Here is an 18,117-nt window from a genome sequence, read left to right as displayed (position 1 = left end):
GGACTCTCAAGAGTCTCCTCCAGCACCATAATTCAAAAGCATCAATTCTTCGGCGATCAGCCTTCTTTATGGTCCAACTCTCACTTCCATACATCACTACTGGGAAAACCATAGCTTTAACTATACGGACCTTTGTCGGCAAGGTGATGTCTCTGCTTTTTAAGATGCTGTCTAGGTTTGTCATTGCTTTTCTCCCAAGAAGCAGGCGTCTTTTAATTTCGTGACTGCTGTCACCATCTGCAGTGATCAAGGAGCCCAAGAAAGTAAAATCTCTCACTGCCTCCATTTCTTCCCCTTCTATTTGCCAGGAGGTGATGGGACCAGTGGCCATGATCTTGGTTTTTTTGATGTTGAGCTTCAGACCATATTTTGCGCTCTCCTCTTTCACCCTCATTAAAAGGTTCTTTAATTCCTCCTCGCTTTCTGCCATCAAGGTTGTGTCATCTGCATATCTGAGGTTGTTGATATTTCTTCCAGCAATCTTAATTCCGGCTTGGGATTCATCTAGTCCAGCCTTTCGCATGATGAATTCTGCATATAAGTTAAATAAGCAATATAAGTTAAATAAGTTAAATAAACCTCATGGCTACTGGAAGACTTTTGAAATGCAAGGCTAGCCCTGCCTGGAAACAGCTGCATCAAGTGTGGCTTCAGGTTGTCCCTATTTCTTTTTAGTCATCAGTGTTTCTTTGTCATAGTGGCCAAGCTCCCAAATAGCCCTGGCTGCTTTTTCACCTGGTTTCGGATTCTTCTGAAGGCCCAATATGACGATAGTTTCAGTCATGCTCCAGTCCCCTTGCAAGAAAGACAAAGGAGGAGGACGATGGGGTCGTAGAGTGCTTCTAATGACAGAGTTCAAGAAGCAATGAGCATGTGATCCTTAAGAGAAGGCACATCTAAACTGAAGTACATCCCTAAATAACATTGTAGCAAGGAAACAATTTACTCCCATTTCATTTACCTCCCTCCCTTGGGTATACTGCTCTTTAAGGTGCATTCTGCAATGGACAGACAGGTCCCTCTTTTAATTTAAAAATAGTTTTCTCTGGAATTTGAGTAAAATAAAAGGATTAAGGCACTCCGGGATATGTTTTATGGACCCATTTACTCTAGCCCCTTTTCATCACAAACATCAAAGGCATGTATTAATAGACCAATAAAATATGTCCTGTCATGTTCAACAAGCAGTAAGACATCTGCTAAGTGAGACATCAATCACATGCAAGATGCTTGCAGGGTAACTGTCTTGTTGCTGCTGAAGACTCATAATTTTATTGGCTTCTTTCCTACACAGATGGGAAAATAAAGATTGTTGAATCATCTCACTTATAGCTGAAACAGTGAGTGATCCAAATGGCAATTTTTTAAGTCTGTGCATTGTTCTGATTTAGATTTAACTGATGTTTGTAGTGCCAAGTGGTATATGTGACACACTGCAGTTTATCAGAATTAAAATGTAGAAATATAGCAGGCCATGCTTTTCATTTTGAAGTCCTCGAAGAATTGTTGTACCTTTTTCTCTGTAGCCTTGAAGTGAATAATATACTTGCATATGAGTCCTAGTAGTTGCATTTCACTGGGATAAATTAAGCTAGTTGGGTTGGGATTATGAAGGCACATGAAATTGGGATACATAAATATTTAAAGTTATCTCCAGCTGACAGTAGTAACTAACTGTTGTGAATTGTTGGCAAGTATTGCAAGCCATGATTAAGGATCATGAGTAAGCTGTGGGTTTTAATCAGGGATATCCAAGTGATCTTACCGTGTTTCCCCTTTTTTAAGACACCGTCTTATAACTTTTTTCCCTCAAAAAAACACACAGTGGCTTATTTTCAGGGGGTGTCTTTTTTTAAAAAAAGTGCTGGTACTACTGGGACCCACTGGCTCAGGATGCTCGGTGCTCTCTTCTGCGCGCTGCTGGGCGCGTTGTTGGCGCTGCCAGTTCCGAGCGCCTGCAGGGTGGGGTGCGGGTGGCAGTGCTTTAAACCCCCAACCCTGTAGAAAGCAATGGAAGTTATGGACCGTAACAATCCTTAAGAGGCGCAGGTCTTAAAAAACCCCTGGTATCACCCTTGAAGCACAGCCTTCCAAAGTCAGGGGGGAAGAGGTCTGTTTAGACAAAGGAAAGGTTCGTGGGTGATTCTGCGCCCTGGGACCCACAGAGCTACTTTAAAAATCCCAACCTGGGGGGGGGGGGGTCAAATAGTGAAGCCCCATAGCCCTGTAGCAACAGAAGGCACATTCTGAAGCACCCAAGCTGTTCGGTTCCATAAAAAATCCAGGAATTGTAAAATTAACAACAATAATGGGGGGGGCACTCTATCCAAAGAGTTAAGAATGAATTTGAAAGTGTTGAGTTATATATGGAAAAATATGGAAAGGAAAGTTAAAGATAAAAAATAAATAATTATCGCAAGGGAAAAAATAACATCATAAAGGGTAATAATATTAAATATAAAATAGACAACACAACAGAAAAAGCAATGAGATCGCACAGGAGTGAGGGAAGTGGGGAGAGAGGGAGGGGGGTAAGGAATGGAAGGAGGCAATGGTTGGAGGAGGGTATAGGGGGATGAATTAAAGGAAAATTAAGACTGAGAAGCGCATGGTTTTTGTTTTTTAAAGATGCAAAGGCTTGCAATCAGCCAAAGTATAGAGCCCAACTTCCAGGAGACTGCGATCTACTTGCGGATTTATAAACTGGAGGTGATCTACCCCCGTTTTATTGGTGTTCAGGTCAGAGTTGTTTTTAGAGAGAGGAAATATCCCATTTTTGAGGTTAAAGTAAAAGTTCCTGACCTTTTTTTTATAATGAGGAAATGCTGCTAAAACTCCGTTCTTCATTCCACGAAGGGGAGAGGGGGCGGGGCCGGGTGCTCAAAGACAAAAGAAATGGAAAAGGAGATAGCGATCAACTGCAGCCTCCTGCAGCCGCCGGGAGAGGCAGGGGCTGCAGCCGAGTGCTGCTTCGCAAACAAACGGGGGAAAGTGCTTAGAACCCAGAGAATCCAGCTGAAAAACACGAAGCAGCAACAGCAATTGCACACACACCATCCCAAGCCAGCACAGTAACCAAGTCCCAAAAGCAAGAAAGGACTCAGCAAACACTGCTGCGGCCGGCGTTGCTGCTGCTGACTCGGGGAGCTCAGTGCTCTCTTCCACACAGCGCCTATCACTATGGCTTATTTTCGGGGTACGGTTTATATTTCTCAAATGCTTAGAAATGCTGCTATGGCTTATTTTATGACTACGCCTTAAAAAGGGGGAAACACGGTAGCAGCATACCTAGATTCATTTTAAGTAGGCTTAGCAGCAGTAACACATCACAAAACTAAGTAAAGGTTTTAAATAGAAATTGAGAAATAGAGGCAGGAGGAGCCACTCCACCCTTCCCTGCTCCCAGGTCCTAAACAAGGGGAGGGACACCTTATCTGGCCATTGGGCCAGATGCTTATCTCTCCTGTTCCTGGCAAATTTGACAAGTGGGTGAGGCCATCCACCTGTCAATCAACTGACATCACACATTGAAGTTCCAATTGCTGCGTCTTCAAAGCAGGTGCAGAGAGGTGTGGAAACACTTTTGCTGCTTGCAAACATTTTTCAACAGACCCCATGCTCCTGTGGCTCAAGTGTGTGTGTGTGTGTTTGTGTGTGTGAGAGAGAGAAAGAGAAAGAGAGAGAGAGAAAGCATTTTATAAAAGGGAAAAGTCCTGTGTGTAGGCATTGCTTTCAAAGGGCAGCTTTTTTCTTCCCATCCCAGTTGGATGCTTTCGAATATCCTATACATCCCTGTTTGAGGCTCATATGGGATGTCATTTAGAGAAGCAATAATATTTTCTAAGCTGCAATATACTTAACGTGGATTCTGGGGAAAGTCAGTCATGCTCTCCATTTCTAAAAGCATTTTGTAGAAAGAAGTTCCAATGGAATTCATTTCTAAATAATGTGCTTAGGATCCATATAGTACTCTGTAAGAGGTCTCTGCAGATTATGAGTAGGTTTTGCATAGGCCAGCGCAGGAAACCAGCACCATCCATTATAAATTATTCCACTCACGCCGCTTCCTCATGTGTGGTCCCACAGCTGGGTGTGTACATGCATGGATTAAGCAATCATTCAGACTGCCTAATCACATTGGTCTTTTACAACCAGCTATCACTTTGCGAAGAGGAAGGGTGCTGATCGCATAGATCAGCATCTTCTCTCAAGTTGTTTGCCCCACCTGTCTAAATCTCTCTTGCAACAAACACTGGTGTAAGATTTCACTGAGAGAAAGTGGCTTCTAGCTCTTGTATGTGTGCACATGCACAGGTCTCTGTTGACAGAACCTTTTCATTGCCTCCCCAGGCTGGGGTGTGTGAGTGTTCCATACCCAGCAATTGCATTTTGGATGAATAGCCTTTTACTCCAGTAGGCTATTTTTAAAACTCAAGCATACAGACGTTGTTATAACTGCGGTTCCCAAATCTGTTGCTATTTTTTAATTTCACAAGCCTCACCAAAAGAATTAAGATGAAACACAGCGAAACATTAACATTTTAGGTATTTTATGTAAAAAAGAATGATTTGTGTTGTGTATTATCATTGCTACTTATCATCTGAAAAATCAAGTCATATAAACTTGTGGCACAATCTTAAAACTGCCTTTGTTAGCAAAGGATGCTCAGGATAGAGTGTCCCAACTGCTGTACCAGTATTGCCCTTGTGCTGGCATTCCAGACAGATGCACTGGTGGTGCAGGTGTTTAGGACGGAGGGTACCAACATCTTGAAACCAATTTCTTTAGACCAATTGTGGCATCATGTGAAAATATACATTCCACTAGAGAGAGGGGCTGCTTAGGCAGGAGCCCCATTGAAATGATTTGTTCTGAACAAAGCTGTGCTTGGTAGATTTGCACCCATTGTTCTTTGTATTTTGGAAACCACAGTCTTTCAATAAAACTGCGGATTGTTCATATTGAGTCTGCTGACCTTGCTTAGGTTGCCCAAATAAGTCATATCGTAGATATAAATGTAGAAATTGAAAATAAATGTGTACCTCACTTGAGAACCAGTGAGCTCCCTTCAACCCATCCCTGTCAAATTCCTTTGTAGATTTTTTAAAAACTAATTTATTGCTTCTTATCTCTGCATTAATGAGGGCTGGGATTTAGTGGAATTTAAGTGGAATAATACTAAATCACATTTCTGAGCTGGCTATCATGTTAATTGTCCATCATGCTTTTAGCTTTTTTTTTATTAATCTGAGGAAGTTTGGTCCCAAATGCAGTCACCAGTTCTTCAACATTTCATCTTTGGAGCTTATTTTGAATAGAATGACAGTGGCCAAATAATTGGACTTGTTGTTTGGGTGCCTTTTCTTATCTCTGCTTGTCATTCTGGAAATCCAGGAAATTTGCAAAAACAAATGTTTCAGTAAACACAACTGTCAGATGAGGCATAGCTGAAGTTTTCATCTTGATTTTGTCATCACATATATAGCTATAAATATGTGGTTTCTCTTGCCTTCTTCTCTTCCCCCCTCTCCCCCCCCTCCTTCATGCAAGTTAATGGTGTATTTGAAAGCAATGAATTTTGATACAATGTTCAGTAAGTTGGCTTTGCAGAATTGTACTACTTTTCCCATCAGTCTCATATTATCTCCTCCCTTGCAACCCAGCACTCCTTGGCAATAGCCACAAGGGAGGAAGATTAGAGCTGAATGGAGGGATTTTATTTCATTTGTTACCAATTTCATGACAGATAATACCTTGCTAGAAAATTATGGTGTCATGCAGATTTAGTTCTTACTTGTTTCTAAGTAATTTAATTGAAGAAATTGACAGGAACAGGATTGTTTAGATGACATAGGTCTTTTTCTACAATCTCTTTTTTTGTTTGGATTTTTTAAATCTACCTTCTGGTTCAACCTCAAGGCAATGACAAAATGCATCCTAGGTTTTAGTAATCTTGTAGCCATTTATCCATGTTACAGCCTTAAATTCCTTATCCTCTTCAAGGTGGCTAAGAGACAAGGAAGACAAGTCACGAAAGGACAATGGTGCTATCTTATGTATAGTTCCTCTCCCCACAAAAAAGGAGAATTCTGGGTTAGCAAGTCACAAAATGGATGTGGGTGGCTGCCGTGGGGAGCGTGGCATAATGCAAAATTAGAAAGAAAACCACTCCTGACTAATTTATGCTTATGCTATGCTGGGAAGACAGCTTTGGTCTGCTGGTCCTGATTATGGAGATCTCTTTCTCCCATGTGCACCCCCCCCCCCGAAAGACATGCATACACTAGTACTGCTGCTGTCTAATGACAACAGGAGCATTCCTTAGTACCTGGAAAATAGACAAGGCAGCAACACTACTCTCATTACACAGCAATTGCTTTGAATGTATCTGCACATTTTGCCCCATAACTTTCTTTCTAGCAGGGCTAGAGACTTGCTTTTTAAAGAAGCTGGTGGGCCAATGAAAGTAAGGCAGCCTAATTTCTGTGTCTTGAAGCTCCAGCAATTGCTTCTCCTCTGGAAAACAAAGGATTGCAAGAGGAGAAACAGTCACTGAGAAGAGAGGTGCTTAATCCTTCCTCCGCTCACCACTTCTGCTCTAACTCCCTCCCCCCCCCAGCTGCTTTTTCACAGTCATAGTTCCAGAGTCACTTTTGCAAATCTTTTGCTTTTAATTTTTATGTTGCTGTTGGGTAAAACGTTAAATCTCATTACATAAAATTAGATTAGCAGGTTGGTAATTAGTTGCTAGTGGTTAAAATATGATGACTTTATAATTCAAATATACAAATATATAAAGAAATCTCATTTGGTTTGTGGGTTAAATGGAATCATTTGTGAAAGAAAAGATATTCAGTTAATAATGGGCACCAATAGCATGTGCATAGATAATATAGAAGCTAAAATTTGTTCAAACCTTTTGGTTTCTATAATTTCCATCAACTTGTTAAGATGGAAAATGACTGCAGAATGTACTGCTTCACCTCCATATGAAGGTCTCATGTAGAGTAGGTGGTTTCACTGTTGTGTTTAATAATACCTCGATTTGGAGCATATTCTACTTACTTTTTTTTGCATTTCTAGGGAAATGGTCTCACAGATGACATTGGGATATCAACGTGGAAGGAGCAAGTTTTCCTAGCCCATAGTGCCTTGCTGGCAAAAAGCTGCCAAGCTGCAATGGAATTGGCAAAACATGATGCAAGGATCCAGAATATGGCATATAAGTATGGAGAGCACATGTCTATGAGTCATAAGGTATGCCCTCCCTTTTACTGCAGTAGCTGAAAAGCTGATATAATGAACAAGAACCATATGTATCTTTTCTTTCTGTTGTAGCTTTGTAATCAACAGGTGCAGGTTTTGGTTGCTGCTGTCATATATATATATTATTTATACATTTACATATATATATAAAAACACGTAAATTGTAGGCATAAAAGCTACTCACTTAACCAGCCCCATCAGTGGACATCCACATCCACAATAGGGCTTCCCCCCAATTCTGCGCCTGCATGCTCTACCTTCTGAAATTGGCTTGGGAGAGGGGTGGCAAGAAGAACAGCATGCAGGGAGAAGAGGGGGCTCAGAATAATTAAGAAATTGTTGCATAACACCCAAACTAATTACAGTCTCAGTTAAAGGTAGCACTGAAGAGGAAGTATTCCACACTTGCCCAAGCACCTATACAGGTGGGGCAAGGCACAAGTCAGCAGGGAAGTTCCACAGTTCTGGGGCCATCACACAGAAATCCCTATTTCTTGTGTGTGTCAGCCAGCTGAACTGATTTTAATGGTGCACACTGAAGGAACCTGAAGCGCTAATTCTGCTATTGAATGCAAGTTCTGTTGATTTCACTGGGATTTAAGCATGCCCGAGTTTTGCACCAGTAGTGGGTCATTTCAGATTCTTAATGGTTGGGTTACCAGAGTCAGGGAGCAGTCTTAAACCCCTAACTCTGGTATCTGCAAGTATCTGTACTTCTTTCTCCCTTATTATCAAATAATTTCTGTTAGTTCCTATTCAGAAAGTAAAGTACTGAATTTCATACTTGTGGTGGTTTGGCGCACTCTGACAGAGGTCCCACAGGACAGGACATTTGTATGCACATGCAAACACACAGAATCTTCCAATATGCTTAAAAAAACTGTACTGTAGTTGGAGACTCTGGTAATATTAATTGGATTTGAACCAGCGGGGCAGGAATAGCCTGATAAATCCTTAATAGTGTGTGCTGGTTGAAGGATTTTTGTATGGCCAAGCATGCAAAATATATATAAGACTCTGCATACACATGGGATGTCAGTCACTGATGAAAGGATTAGCTATGAAGAACTACTTTTATTTTACAAACTATTTTGATCCTCCTTCTTACAGCTAAATGTTGACATTCAGCCATTTTTGAATGAAAGTTCTAAGGATTCTGTGGCCTTCAGTTTAAATTCTGCTCCTGTAGTCTTGCATCAAGATCTCATTGGAAGAGAAGCCTGGATTAAGCAGATTGAAGAGGTAGGCAAATAGCACTGTTCATATATATCAGTCTTATTTAGTCATCATTTGCTTAGCACAAGAGGAATGAGTCTCTAGCTCATGTGAATCCCTCTTTTCTGCTGGAGCCACAAGAAGTTCAAAAGCTTTAGCTTGTGGTTGTGTTTAACCACAAGTTGTTGCTTTGCCCAGACTAACAAACTTGTTAGCATTAAACTATGGTTTGTTTGGAAAGAGTCCCAACCCATAGTCATATCATAGTTTGTTAGTTCAGACAAAATGTCAAATCATTGTTAAGCACAGTGGGAAGCAAAAGCTTTCAAACTTTTACACAGCCATGCCTAGGAGAGGTGGAGAACACATACATTTTTCTTGTTCCTGTCACACTAAACTGTGTTTTTAGTAGGTACATCATCGGATTTTGCCATTCAGTGCTACAAGTGAATGTGGCATATGTGTGTGTGTATTCACCCAACATATGGGTACCAAACCAACATGCATAAAATGAAAATATTATTCTGCTTCTGTGTATTTACAACTTAAATTCAATAAAAATAAAGTGTTGGTACCAATAAATGAAGATTAGAATAAAAAATACTATGACACTCATGGTAACAAGCTTATCAAAATTCATAATATTAGACACCGCTGAGCCTGACACTGCTCTGCTTTGTATTCTGTAGGGATTTTATTAAAATATGCAAACATTATCTGTCACTAAAACAAATAACAGTTTTAGTTTTTTAACAACTAATTACTTCTAAGCACAGAGCAAAGAGAAGGCAGAGGGAAGGAACTGCTCATGCATATATGATTACAACTCAAAACACAGCTGGATGGACTAATTTTAGGCCTACTAGCTTTGATATGCTCTCTGATGTTGTGATTGTTATCCCTTCTCAAGCTGCTATCTCGATACAAATCCATATCTATTCTAATGAATACATTCTTTGGTCAGTATATGCTTTATTGAATTCAGTGCAGCTTACTCCCAACTTAGCAGGGTTATGACTGCAGACTTAGTTCCTTATAATATTTCCACGCAGTCATCACAGAGAAGCCCTTTTCTCACAGGCACAGGAAACAGTTCACTCAGTACAGGCACCCCCAGCCTGGTGCCCTCCAGACGTTGTGGACTGTAAGTTCCCTCAGCACAGCAAGCATATCCAATGGCCAAAATGGTCTAAAAAAACTGAAGAGTACCTGGTTGAGAAAAGCTGAACTAGAATAACAGTTGATTGAACCAGTTCACTGGTGCACTGGGTGTGCTCTCTGCAACTGCCTTTGATAGCCCATCTGTGTGTCTTATTTTAGATGAAATATGTTTGTTTTCCATTGTTTAGTTTGAAATCTGCAGTCTCAGAATTATAATCTCATAGACAATCAGACAAATTTTGAAGCCTGCGGTCTCAGAATTATAATACCTTAGACCAGGCATCCCCAAACTGCGGCCCTCCAGATGTTCTGGCCTACAACTCCCATGATCCCTAGCTAAGAGGACCAGTGGTCAGGGATGATGGGAATTGTAGTCCAAAAGATCTGGAGTTCCGAAGTTTGGGGATGCCTGCCTTAGACAATGAAACAGATTTTAACTTTTATCATTGTGTTGTTTCAGGCTCAAGTTAAAGGAAACCTAATAGACTATACAAAGGTAAGAAAATGCTTAAAAACCATGCCTTGTTTTTAGAAGTTCCATCCCTATCTCTCTCTCTCTCTCTTGATAAAATAGCTTTAGTCAAGTCTGTGCATGTGTATGCAGTGTTTAGTTGGCCTGGTAACATCTTATGCATGATGGAGTAGATCTCATCATTTCCTTTATTTTATTTGTTAATTATTTTCATCCTGCTTTTCAGCCCCAAAAAATGGTCTTGCATAGTAGCCCACTGCAATTAAGATACAATAAATGCTGGTATATACATGCATACAAAATATGATGCTAGTGTTGCCAATAAGTCATTGTATTCTAAAATACTACCTGCCCCCCGCCCCAGTATTCCATTATTTCAAAATACCCATTTCAGCTACTACAGTTAGAAGTCATTTGCTCACAAGTAGTTGATCAGTCTGTTAATATTCCAGTCCTGTATTCTGGAGTATGGCTATCACATGCAGACAAATTATTGATCCAGTATGATGATTATAGATGGCTTGTTCCAGAGAGGGGGAAAGTCCTTTCCCTCAGTACTCAGTGACTAAAGAAGCATCAGAAGAGGACCATTGGGGTTAGATGCATGAGAATTTGGATCAGTGCTAGAAATTCCTCCTTTGAAGAAGAGAATGTCCACCGCAGCAGCTCCTGTTGATACTTTCTCCTGATATGACATCAGAAGGGACAGCACAGCTGCATATAGTCATATTTAAGGAAATGGCTAATAATTCTTGTGTGCATGCTTGTGTTACATTTGCTAAAAGTCCTAACTAGAGTCCAGATCTCTCAGACTCTCTCATATATCTCTCCTTCCCTCATTTAAAATTTAGCACTGTAGTTAGCACATTCCTCACACCACAATGTAGCCCTCCCACTCAAAAAAAGCCTCCTAGCAACAACAAAAATCACCACTGTATGCCTAGGGTGTATGTCGCAAATGTCTATTTTGTATTGGCAAGGCATTGTTTGGGCACTAGAATAACAATCAATCTCTCTGTTTTGACTTGCTTGGAAAAGGCAAAGCAAGATTATTCTTCACAGAGCACTGCAACCTAGTTTTGTGTGTCTTGACTGGTTACATGCCGCTAATCTCATACATGATGCTATAATTTATTGTAAAGCTAAAAACGAGTTCCTTGCATAATGCAAATCAGGAAAGCATTTGTGCAGGTGACTACTGAAGGCAGATATTTTGATAATAACAAACATCAATAGCCTTTTTGATATCTAAAAAGCCTATTCCAAAACTATTCTGTTGAGGAGTCAGATCTTTATATTCCTTATTATAGTTATCTGCATCTGAGCTGCCAGATGATAAACACTATAATAGGTGCAGCCAATGTAGCAGATGGCTTATCTAAGCATCCTCCTGAAAGGCCTTTTGGGTATCACAGCATGATGTACATCAGTATAACCCTCTGTATATGGAACAATGTTTTTGAAAAATAAATGTATTGCTGTGAGAGTTTTATATGAAGAGATTAATATACTTTTCTGATTGGCAGTCATATATTTTTAACAAAAAAACTAGTCTTAAACTTCCTTCTTTAGCATTTAAATATTCTAGTTTTGCATCTTGTGAGCAATGTGAAGATAGTGGGTATAATTTGCTCAGGAAGTTATAAACTTTGCATTATAATACAAAAGTTAGTTTGCTTGAAGACTCATCAGGTTTGAATATCAGTGCAGTTCTATGTGTTGCCATGAAGAACTGCATCATAGTATATCCAAAAAATAAAAATAAAATTAATGACTGTCCAGCTGCCATTTAAAAAGAGGAAAGTTGAATGTGTAGAGCCGCAAACACCAATCTGATCTATAGCAACTAATTATGAAACATTCCAACAGTAGTGAGGGGAAGTAAACCTCTTGGCTACAAAATTTATTGGCTCTATCTCAAGGTAACATTTTGGTAGTCTAAATATCAGCACTTAGCGAGGTAGACGGTTCCTCACAGGAGAAAACAAATTTAGAAAACCCAGTACATAACATGGCAAACACTTAATGCATTAGTTAGTTCCTTGACCACAGATCAATTTAAGTTTTCTTCTTTTCTCTTTTTAGCAAGTTATGAAGGTAAATATAGGATGCCTTGTAAGAAAAGGACAGCCAGTTTTATGTATAGAAAGTGAAAAGCAGGTTGTGAGTGAGACAGGGAATTCCCAGTAGGAGCAGGGAGACTGACTGGGATGCTTGGACTGTGGGGTTTTATGTATGGAGTGTGAAGTGGTGGGATGGGACGCTGGTGCTGTGGATGGCTGGAATGCAGTGAGTGCATTTGATAGATTGTTCCTGTATGGGGCTTGCTTTGCTGAGTTTCATAGGTGCCAAGGTTGGAATATATTTGCCCTGGTGATTCAGGTATGGTAATGGGAAAATGCTTTGGAGCGCTAAATGAAATAGTGATGATGAGTGAAAGTTGTGGTGGGGTGGGGAGGAATAGATTTGCAAAGCAAGGAGAGCTAGCTGTTCATCTTTGCTGTCCTTTTCACAATTTGGGTAAATACTACAGGAGCCCCTGCTTGAAGTATCCTCTGTGGTGGAACCTAAAGATAATCAGAAGGCCTTCCTCAGCAGGGCTCTGAAATTCTCTTCAAAACCTTTTAAACACTTAAGAGTCACTGCCCCCACCTTACAAGTTTGAAAAAAATGACATTAAGAAATGGAAAAGATCTTCTATGCAGCACCCCCAGAATAGTTATTGACCATGCAGAGTTGCAGAAAGGCTACTTGAAATGAGGAATTGGGCCTCAGAGCAGGAGTGAGGAATCTCTTTTTCTGTGAGGGTTGCATTTCCTTGTGGGTAATCTGTGTGCGGCTAACAGTAGTGGGCAACATGAGCTTGTGGTGGGTGAGGTCAATGCAAGCAGTATATGGAGCACCTCTTTGCTCTCTCTGGCAAACCATTTTCTCACTTTCCTCTTTAGGCAAGCATCTTGAGTTTGATTTTAGACATGACTTAGTGGACAGCTGTTATTATACTTTTATGCTGCTATGTTGGTCTAGTTGATTTTAGTTTTTTCTTGTATTCCACTGCCTTATGTCAGCAATCTTGGGTTATTTAAAAATGAGGCAGGATATAAATAAATAGATAAAAGTACAACATATCTCAGTTCAAGGACATTTAGAGAGAGCCATTACGGAACAGAATATCTCAAGTTTCTAAGGAACATTGAGTTACAAGATCTGTAGCTGGCCCTTAGCTTCCCTTCTGAATTTGATTTCTAAAGGATTCATCTGTGATGATTGCCTACCACCTATTTAAAAGCAATCTCTCTAACCTGTCCAGCATTTGAGGGAATAATTCATGTCCTTTTACCTTCAGCAAAACATCATCAGCTTGCTGCAAAATTTGAGCACCTGCTAATATCAGAAATGTGCAAAAAAAAAAACACATTTACAGTATTAAGTTTCTGTTCTTACCTTGCTCCACTTACTTTGTTCCACTCATCCTGTATAGTGTGGTTGGCTCTAAAAGAGTTAATGTTGCACTGTACATGCATATCATAAAAACCTATTTTCCCCTGAAGTATACTGCTAAGTAATGTGGGAAATAATTTTTTTATGAATGGGGACATGAGCACTAAAGTACCATGGCTTGCTAAGAATCGAGTTCATCCTCAAATATACATAATTAATTCACTTAAGTTACATGTTTAGATAAGAACAACCATTCATTATATATAAGTGTAATTGCCTACATAAAATAGATGGATCTTGCAGCTATCTTCTAGTTCTCAAGTAACTTTCATGTCATTTAGAGTAATTTTTTTACTAAAGTATATTACTTAAATATTGCAAAATTATACAGCAGCACCTTAGAGACCTTAAAATTAAATCAGCAGCACCTTAGAGACCAACTAAGTTTGTCATTGGTATGAGCTTTTGCGTGTGTGCATGCACACTTCTTCAGATACCTTCTTCACACTTCTTCAGATGCACACTTCTTCAGATATTGCAGGAACCTTTTCTTTCCTGCCTTTTAATTTTATATATACGCTTCAACAGGAATGTGAGTTTAATGTTTCTAAGAGCTTCCATATGTAAGGATCATATTATCAGTTATAGTTTCATAGACCCAGTTCACACGTATTGCTAAGCCAAACCATGACTAAGCATGAACAAGCAAACATGTGGATTCTCACAATGAAGATTACAGCTGCTCCCTGGTCCTTCTGTTGCTGTGCTACCCAAGACTAAACCATGGTTTGACTTAAAGTTATGTCTGAACTAGGTCTTGTGATATTTATCTTGCTGCAGGCAAAGCACAAGCTATAGCCAATGTTTCTTCTTTGCTTTATTGCTCATGCTTTGTCTGGGGGAGAAAAAGCACACGCCTGGCTTCAGACATAACACTGAACCAAACCATGGCTTACTTTCCAAGCAGCACAGCCGTAGCAGGACTAGGGGAAGAGCACAACAGCCAAAATCTTTGCTTAGGAAACCCACACTTCTACTTGTACATTGTAAGTCATTGTTTGGCTTAGCATTATGCGCAAAATTTGGCATTTCCCATGGGGTGCATTTAAAGTTGGAGGAGTTAAGTAGCAGAGAGCCCTGGCAGGATAATTGAGTAATCTTCTTCTAACCTGTCCCAGTAGTCACTTCAGGGTAACTGGTGTGTAAACAAACTTAGAAGCATTGCCTGTTTTGCAAAAGCTCCAGTAGTTAAGGGACACATGGCCTCACTAACAGAGGTGTGATGCATTCTCCATTTGCACATATTCTGTACATTTAATACCTAGTACATAGGGCATAAATATGTTACTTTAGGCATAGGCAAACTCCGGTCCTCCAGATGTTTGGGACTACAATTCCCATCATCCCTAGCTAACAGGACCAGTGGTCAGGGATGATGGGAATTGTAGTCCCAAACATCTGGAGGGCCAGAGTTTGCCTATGCCTGTGTTACTTGATACTCTGATAATTCCTGATGCACAGCAGTACACCAGTGTATTTTAGACTACTGAGTTAGGACTGGGTGGGAGATGCAGGCTTGAATACCTACTAAGCCATGAAGTTCACTGACCGACCTTGGGCCATTATTGTCTTTCAGCCTGACTCATTTAACTGCTGTGAGAATAAAATAGGGGAGTGGAACCATGTATGCCACTATGAGCTCTTTGGAGAAAGACATGATATAAAACGTAATAAATAAATATCCCCTCCATTGTATCTTGACAGGTTAGGGAAGCAACCTATCACATCAGTGCAAGATGATGGTGCATTTCTCCATTAATGAGGCAGAGGGTTCATACAGGGCATGATTCAGATGAAATTAAGCATTTTATATTCAGTTATTTCAACAAGAAAGGCAAGCACATTCTTAACACTTTCCAGTTGAATCAGTGGGATTAAAACGTATCTAACTTTTGGCTTTGTCATACTTGTAAACAAATCCAGAAATAGGTTGTTTTTTCCTTTTCTGTTATGCAATGCTAGAGTGATGAAATGATGATTGTTGAAAGCAAATGTTTTCTAATGCACACAGTGCCCATTGATCTAAATTAGACCAGCTAGAAGCCCATCTGACTCCCCTGTGAAAGAAGATTGCACAATAACAGGTTTTGGTGGGTCATCCCTATAGGCTGAACTCTTCAGCCAGTTTGCCTCTTGGTACTCCAAAGGAAACAGGTTGTGGATTGCAACCATCATGGGGATTATATTTTGAAATTATACTCCAGATTAAAATTACAATCTCTAAACAGAACAATATACACTGTGCTGTAGTCTGCACAACATGAAAGTAAATGCACATATTAATCTACTTATTTGTGATGAAATTGAGTTAGAATGCATATTAATGAATTTATTATAAATACAAGTTTATTTGTTGGGCTTTTTCCCATTAGAGAAGAATTGTACACATGACTAGTTGAGAGCCTTCTGCTGCACTTACATTAGTCTTTGAAAGATGCATCTTGAATTATCAATAAATGAAAGAACAATTAAATTGATTAGGGTTGTTTCATTGAATGATGGATTCCATATTTTTTGTCAGTCATTTAATGACACTGTTCTTTGAAGCTCAGGTCATGAAAATACAGAATCCATAATGTTTTCTTAGCATTCTGCATATAGTTATTTCTGTCAAAACTGATGATATTGTGCATGTGTTTTCTCACAGTTGCAAGATGCAATCAAGGCTGGCAAAGGTGTGACTTCAGCTATTGACCTATGTCGTTACCATGGAAACAGAGCGCTGGAGGCTCTGGAGTGCTTCCCTCCCTCAGAGGCCAGATCTGCTTTAGAAAACATTGTTTATGCTGTGACAAGATTTTCATGATCTACAATTGGGAAAAGGAGCCACTTTTTGTTTGCAGTAATGAGCAGAACAGATAATAGTGGAGAGCGTCAAGATCTGCCATTGCTCCGCATCTAAATGTGTCAGCAGCTTTAAAAAATGTGTTTCTGTTCCACTCACCACATTCCCAAACTAACATATACCCTTCGGAACTGCTACAAACAAAATTAGGGAAAAAAGGTCAAACAGTTTTCACTTGTCATGCCAGAAGCACACTTGAGGCTGCACTGGTAGCAATAATTAATGAGACTCGCTTCTGTGACCTCAGCAAATGGACAGGAAATAAGTCCTTATTGATTGGACATAGCCAGGGATGGCGCCAGTGTGGTGGCCTGTGGTTTTCCTGCACTAGAGAAGACAGAGGGGGGCCCTGAAGCTGCAGGTGTCGGGAGAAATGCTTTCTAAATCTGCCAGAGAGGGCTGTTTAAAACCAGAATTAATGTACCAATTTATCAACATGAAGGGCAGCTCGATGAATTAGCAGGGGAAAGGAGGGAATCTTTTATCTGACTACATGCCGCTATGTCTCCTCACACTGTTTCGTTATGTATTTACATATAAAATTACCCTTTGCCTAATGCATTGTGTGTTTGAAAGAGTTGCTGAGAGCGCGCATCAGGTATGGTAAGAGCTTTGTAATATTTATGTGGTTCTGCAGAAAAGAATAATTTTGAATGTGCTGTTTGTATAGTCTTCAATTTGGTTCAGTGGGTGGGGTTTTAAATTTCCGAGGTTATATATTTGCCTTTTGTATAATATGCCACTTATTTCAGCAAACACAGGTACTACATTTTCCTTGATTTACTGAACATTTTGTTTTAATTCACACCAAATAAATGCTTCTTCCTACAACTCTGTGTCAATTCTATGCCATAAAGGAGTAAAGGAGAGTTCTTCTCCCTCCCCCTACCCCCTTCTGTACAGGATTTCATTCCCTGAATAGATGTATATTACATGAGAAGTTTTTTAACCTTACTGTGTCAGATGTTAAAGTCCAATTACAGAGAGAATACAAGGTATATCAGAAGCCTGCAATCTGACACTGTCTCTATTTTGTTCATAGGAGATGATTTTTGTGGTTTGCATGCTTGCAATCTGAGAACATCGTTGACAAGAAGGCTGAGTTTACATAAATGATCCAGATTGAGGCTCTGCTACCTTTCTTCCTTCTGTGGTGTAATTACAGCCCAATCTGGAGACAGCTAGCACAGCAAACAGATTTCATTACATTGCTCTCTCTCAAACACTAAGTGGAGTTATTTCAGTTAACTTCTTCACACACACACTAAAGTGAAGTGTCACAAACCTTCTATATAATGGGCCAGTATGTGATTCTCAGAGGACTTAAAAAAAACTTAACATGATTTATGTATTTTGATACCTTAAATTTTAGCATTACAAAAACATTGCTGGCTTACTGTAATTCAGTTTTGTAATTAGATGAAAACGTTGATCAAACCAGTTGAATTCTCAAGCCATTATGTTCTTGATATACTCTTGAACAACATTCAGTCTGGAGAAAGAGGACATCCAGGGTTATAAATGTATTTTCCATTTCAAAGAGAATGTTGTTGTTGAAACTATGTGAGAACCAGGGCTTCAAGCTGGCTTGTTTCAAATAACTCATACTTAGGGTGGGGTTCACCTAACAAACCCTGTCAATGGAACCCCTGCGTA

General features: G+C 39.8%; 1 protein-coding gene across 1 annotated transcript in view; it reads left to right on the top strand.

The window, feature by feature from the left end:
• The window catches only part of PDSS2 (decaprenyl diphosphate synthase subunit 2), a 71,357-nt gene extending 54,065 nt beyond the window's left edge, over positions 1 to 17,292 (top strand). Inside the window, exons 5-8 of the mRNA XM_035109292.3 lie at positions 7,085 to 7,258; positions 8,378 to 8,509; positions 10,104 to 10,139; positions 16,264 to 17,292. Coding sequence (XP_034965183.2) covers positions 7,085 to 7,258; positions 8,378 to 8,509; positions 10,104 to 10,139; positions 16,264 to 16,422 — 501 coding nt within the window. The 3' untranslated portion in view covers positions 16,423 to 17,292. The remainder of the gene's footprint in view (positions 1 to 7,084; positions 7,259 to 8,377; positions 8,510 to 10,103; positions 10,140 to 16,263) is intronic.
• The last annotated feature ends 825 nt before the right edge of the window (positions 17,293 to 18,117 follow it).

Source organism: Zootoca vivipara, chromosome 3 (genome assembly GCF_965207765.1).
Source record: "Zootoca vivipara chromosome 3, rZooViv2.hap1.1, whole genome shotgun sequence".
Taxonomy (NCBI): domain Eukaryota; kingdom Metazoa; phylum Chordata; class Lepidosauria; order Squamata; family Lacertidae; genus Zootoca; species Zootoca vivipara.
The sequence above is the reverse complement of the archived record's forward strand: the minus strand, read 5'-3'. Positions and strand labels throughout refer to the sequence as shown.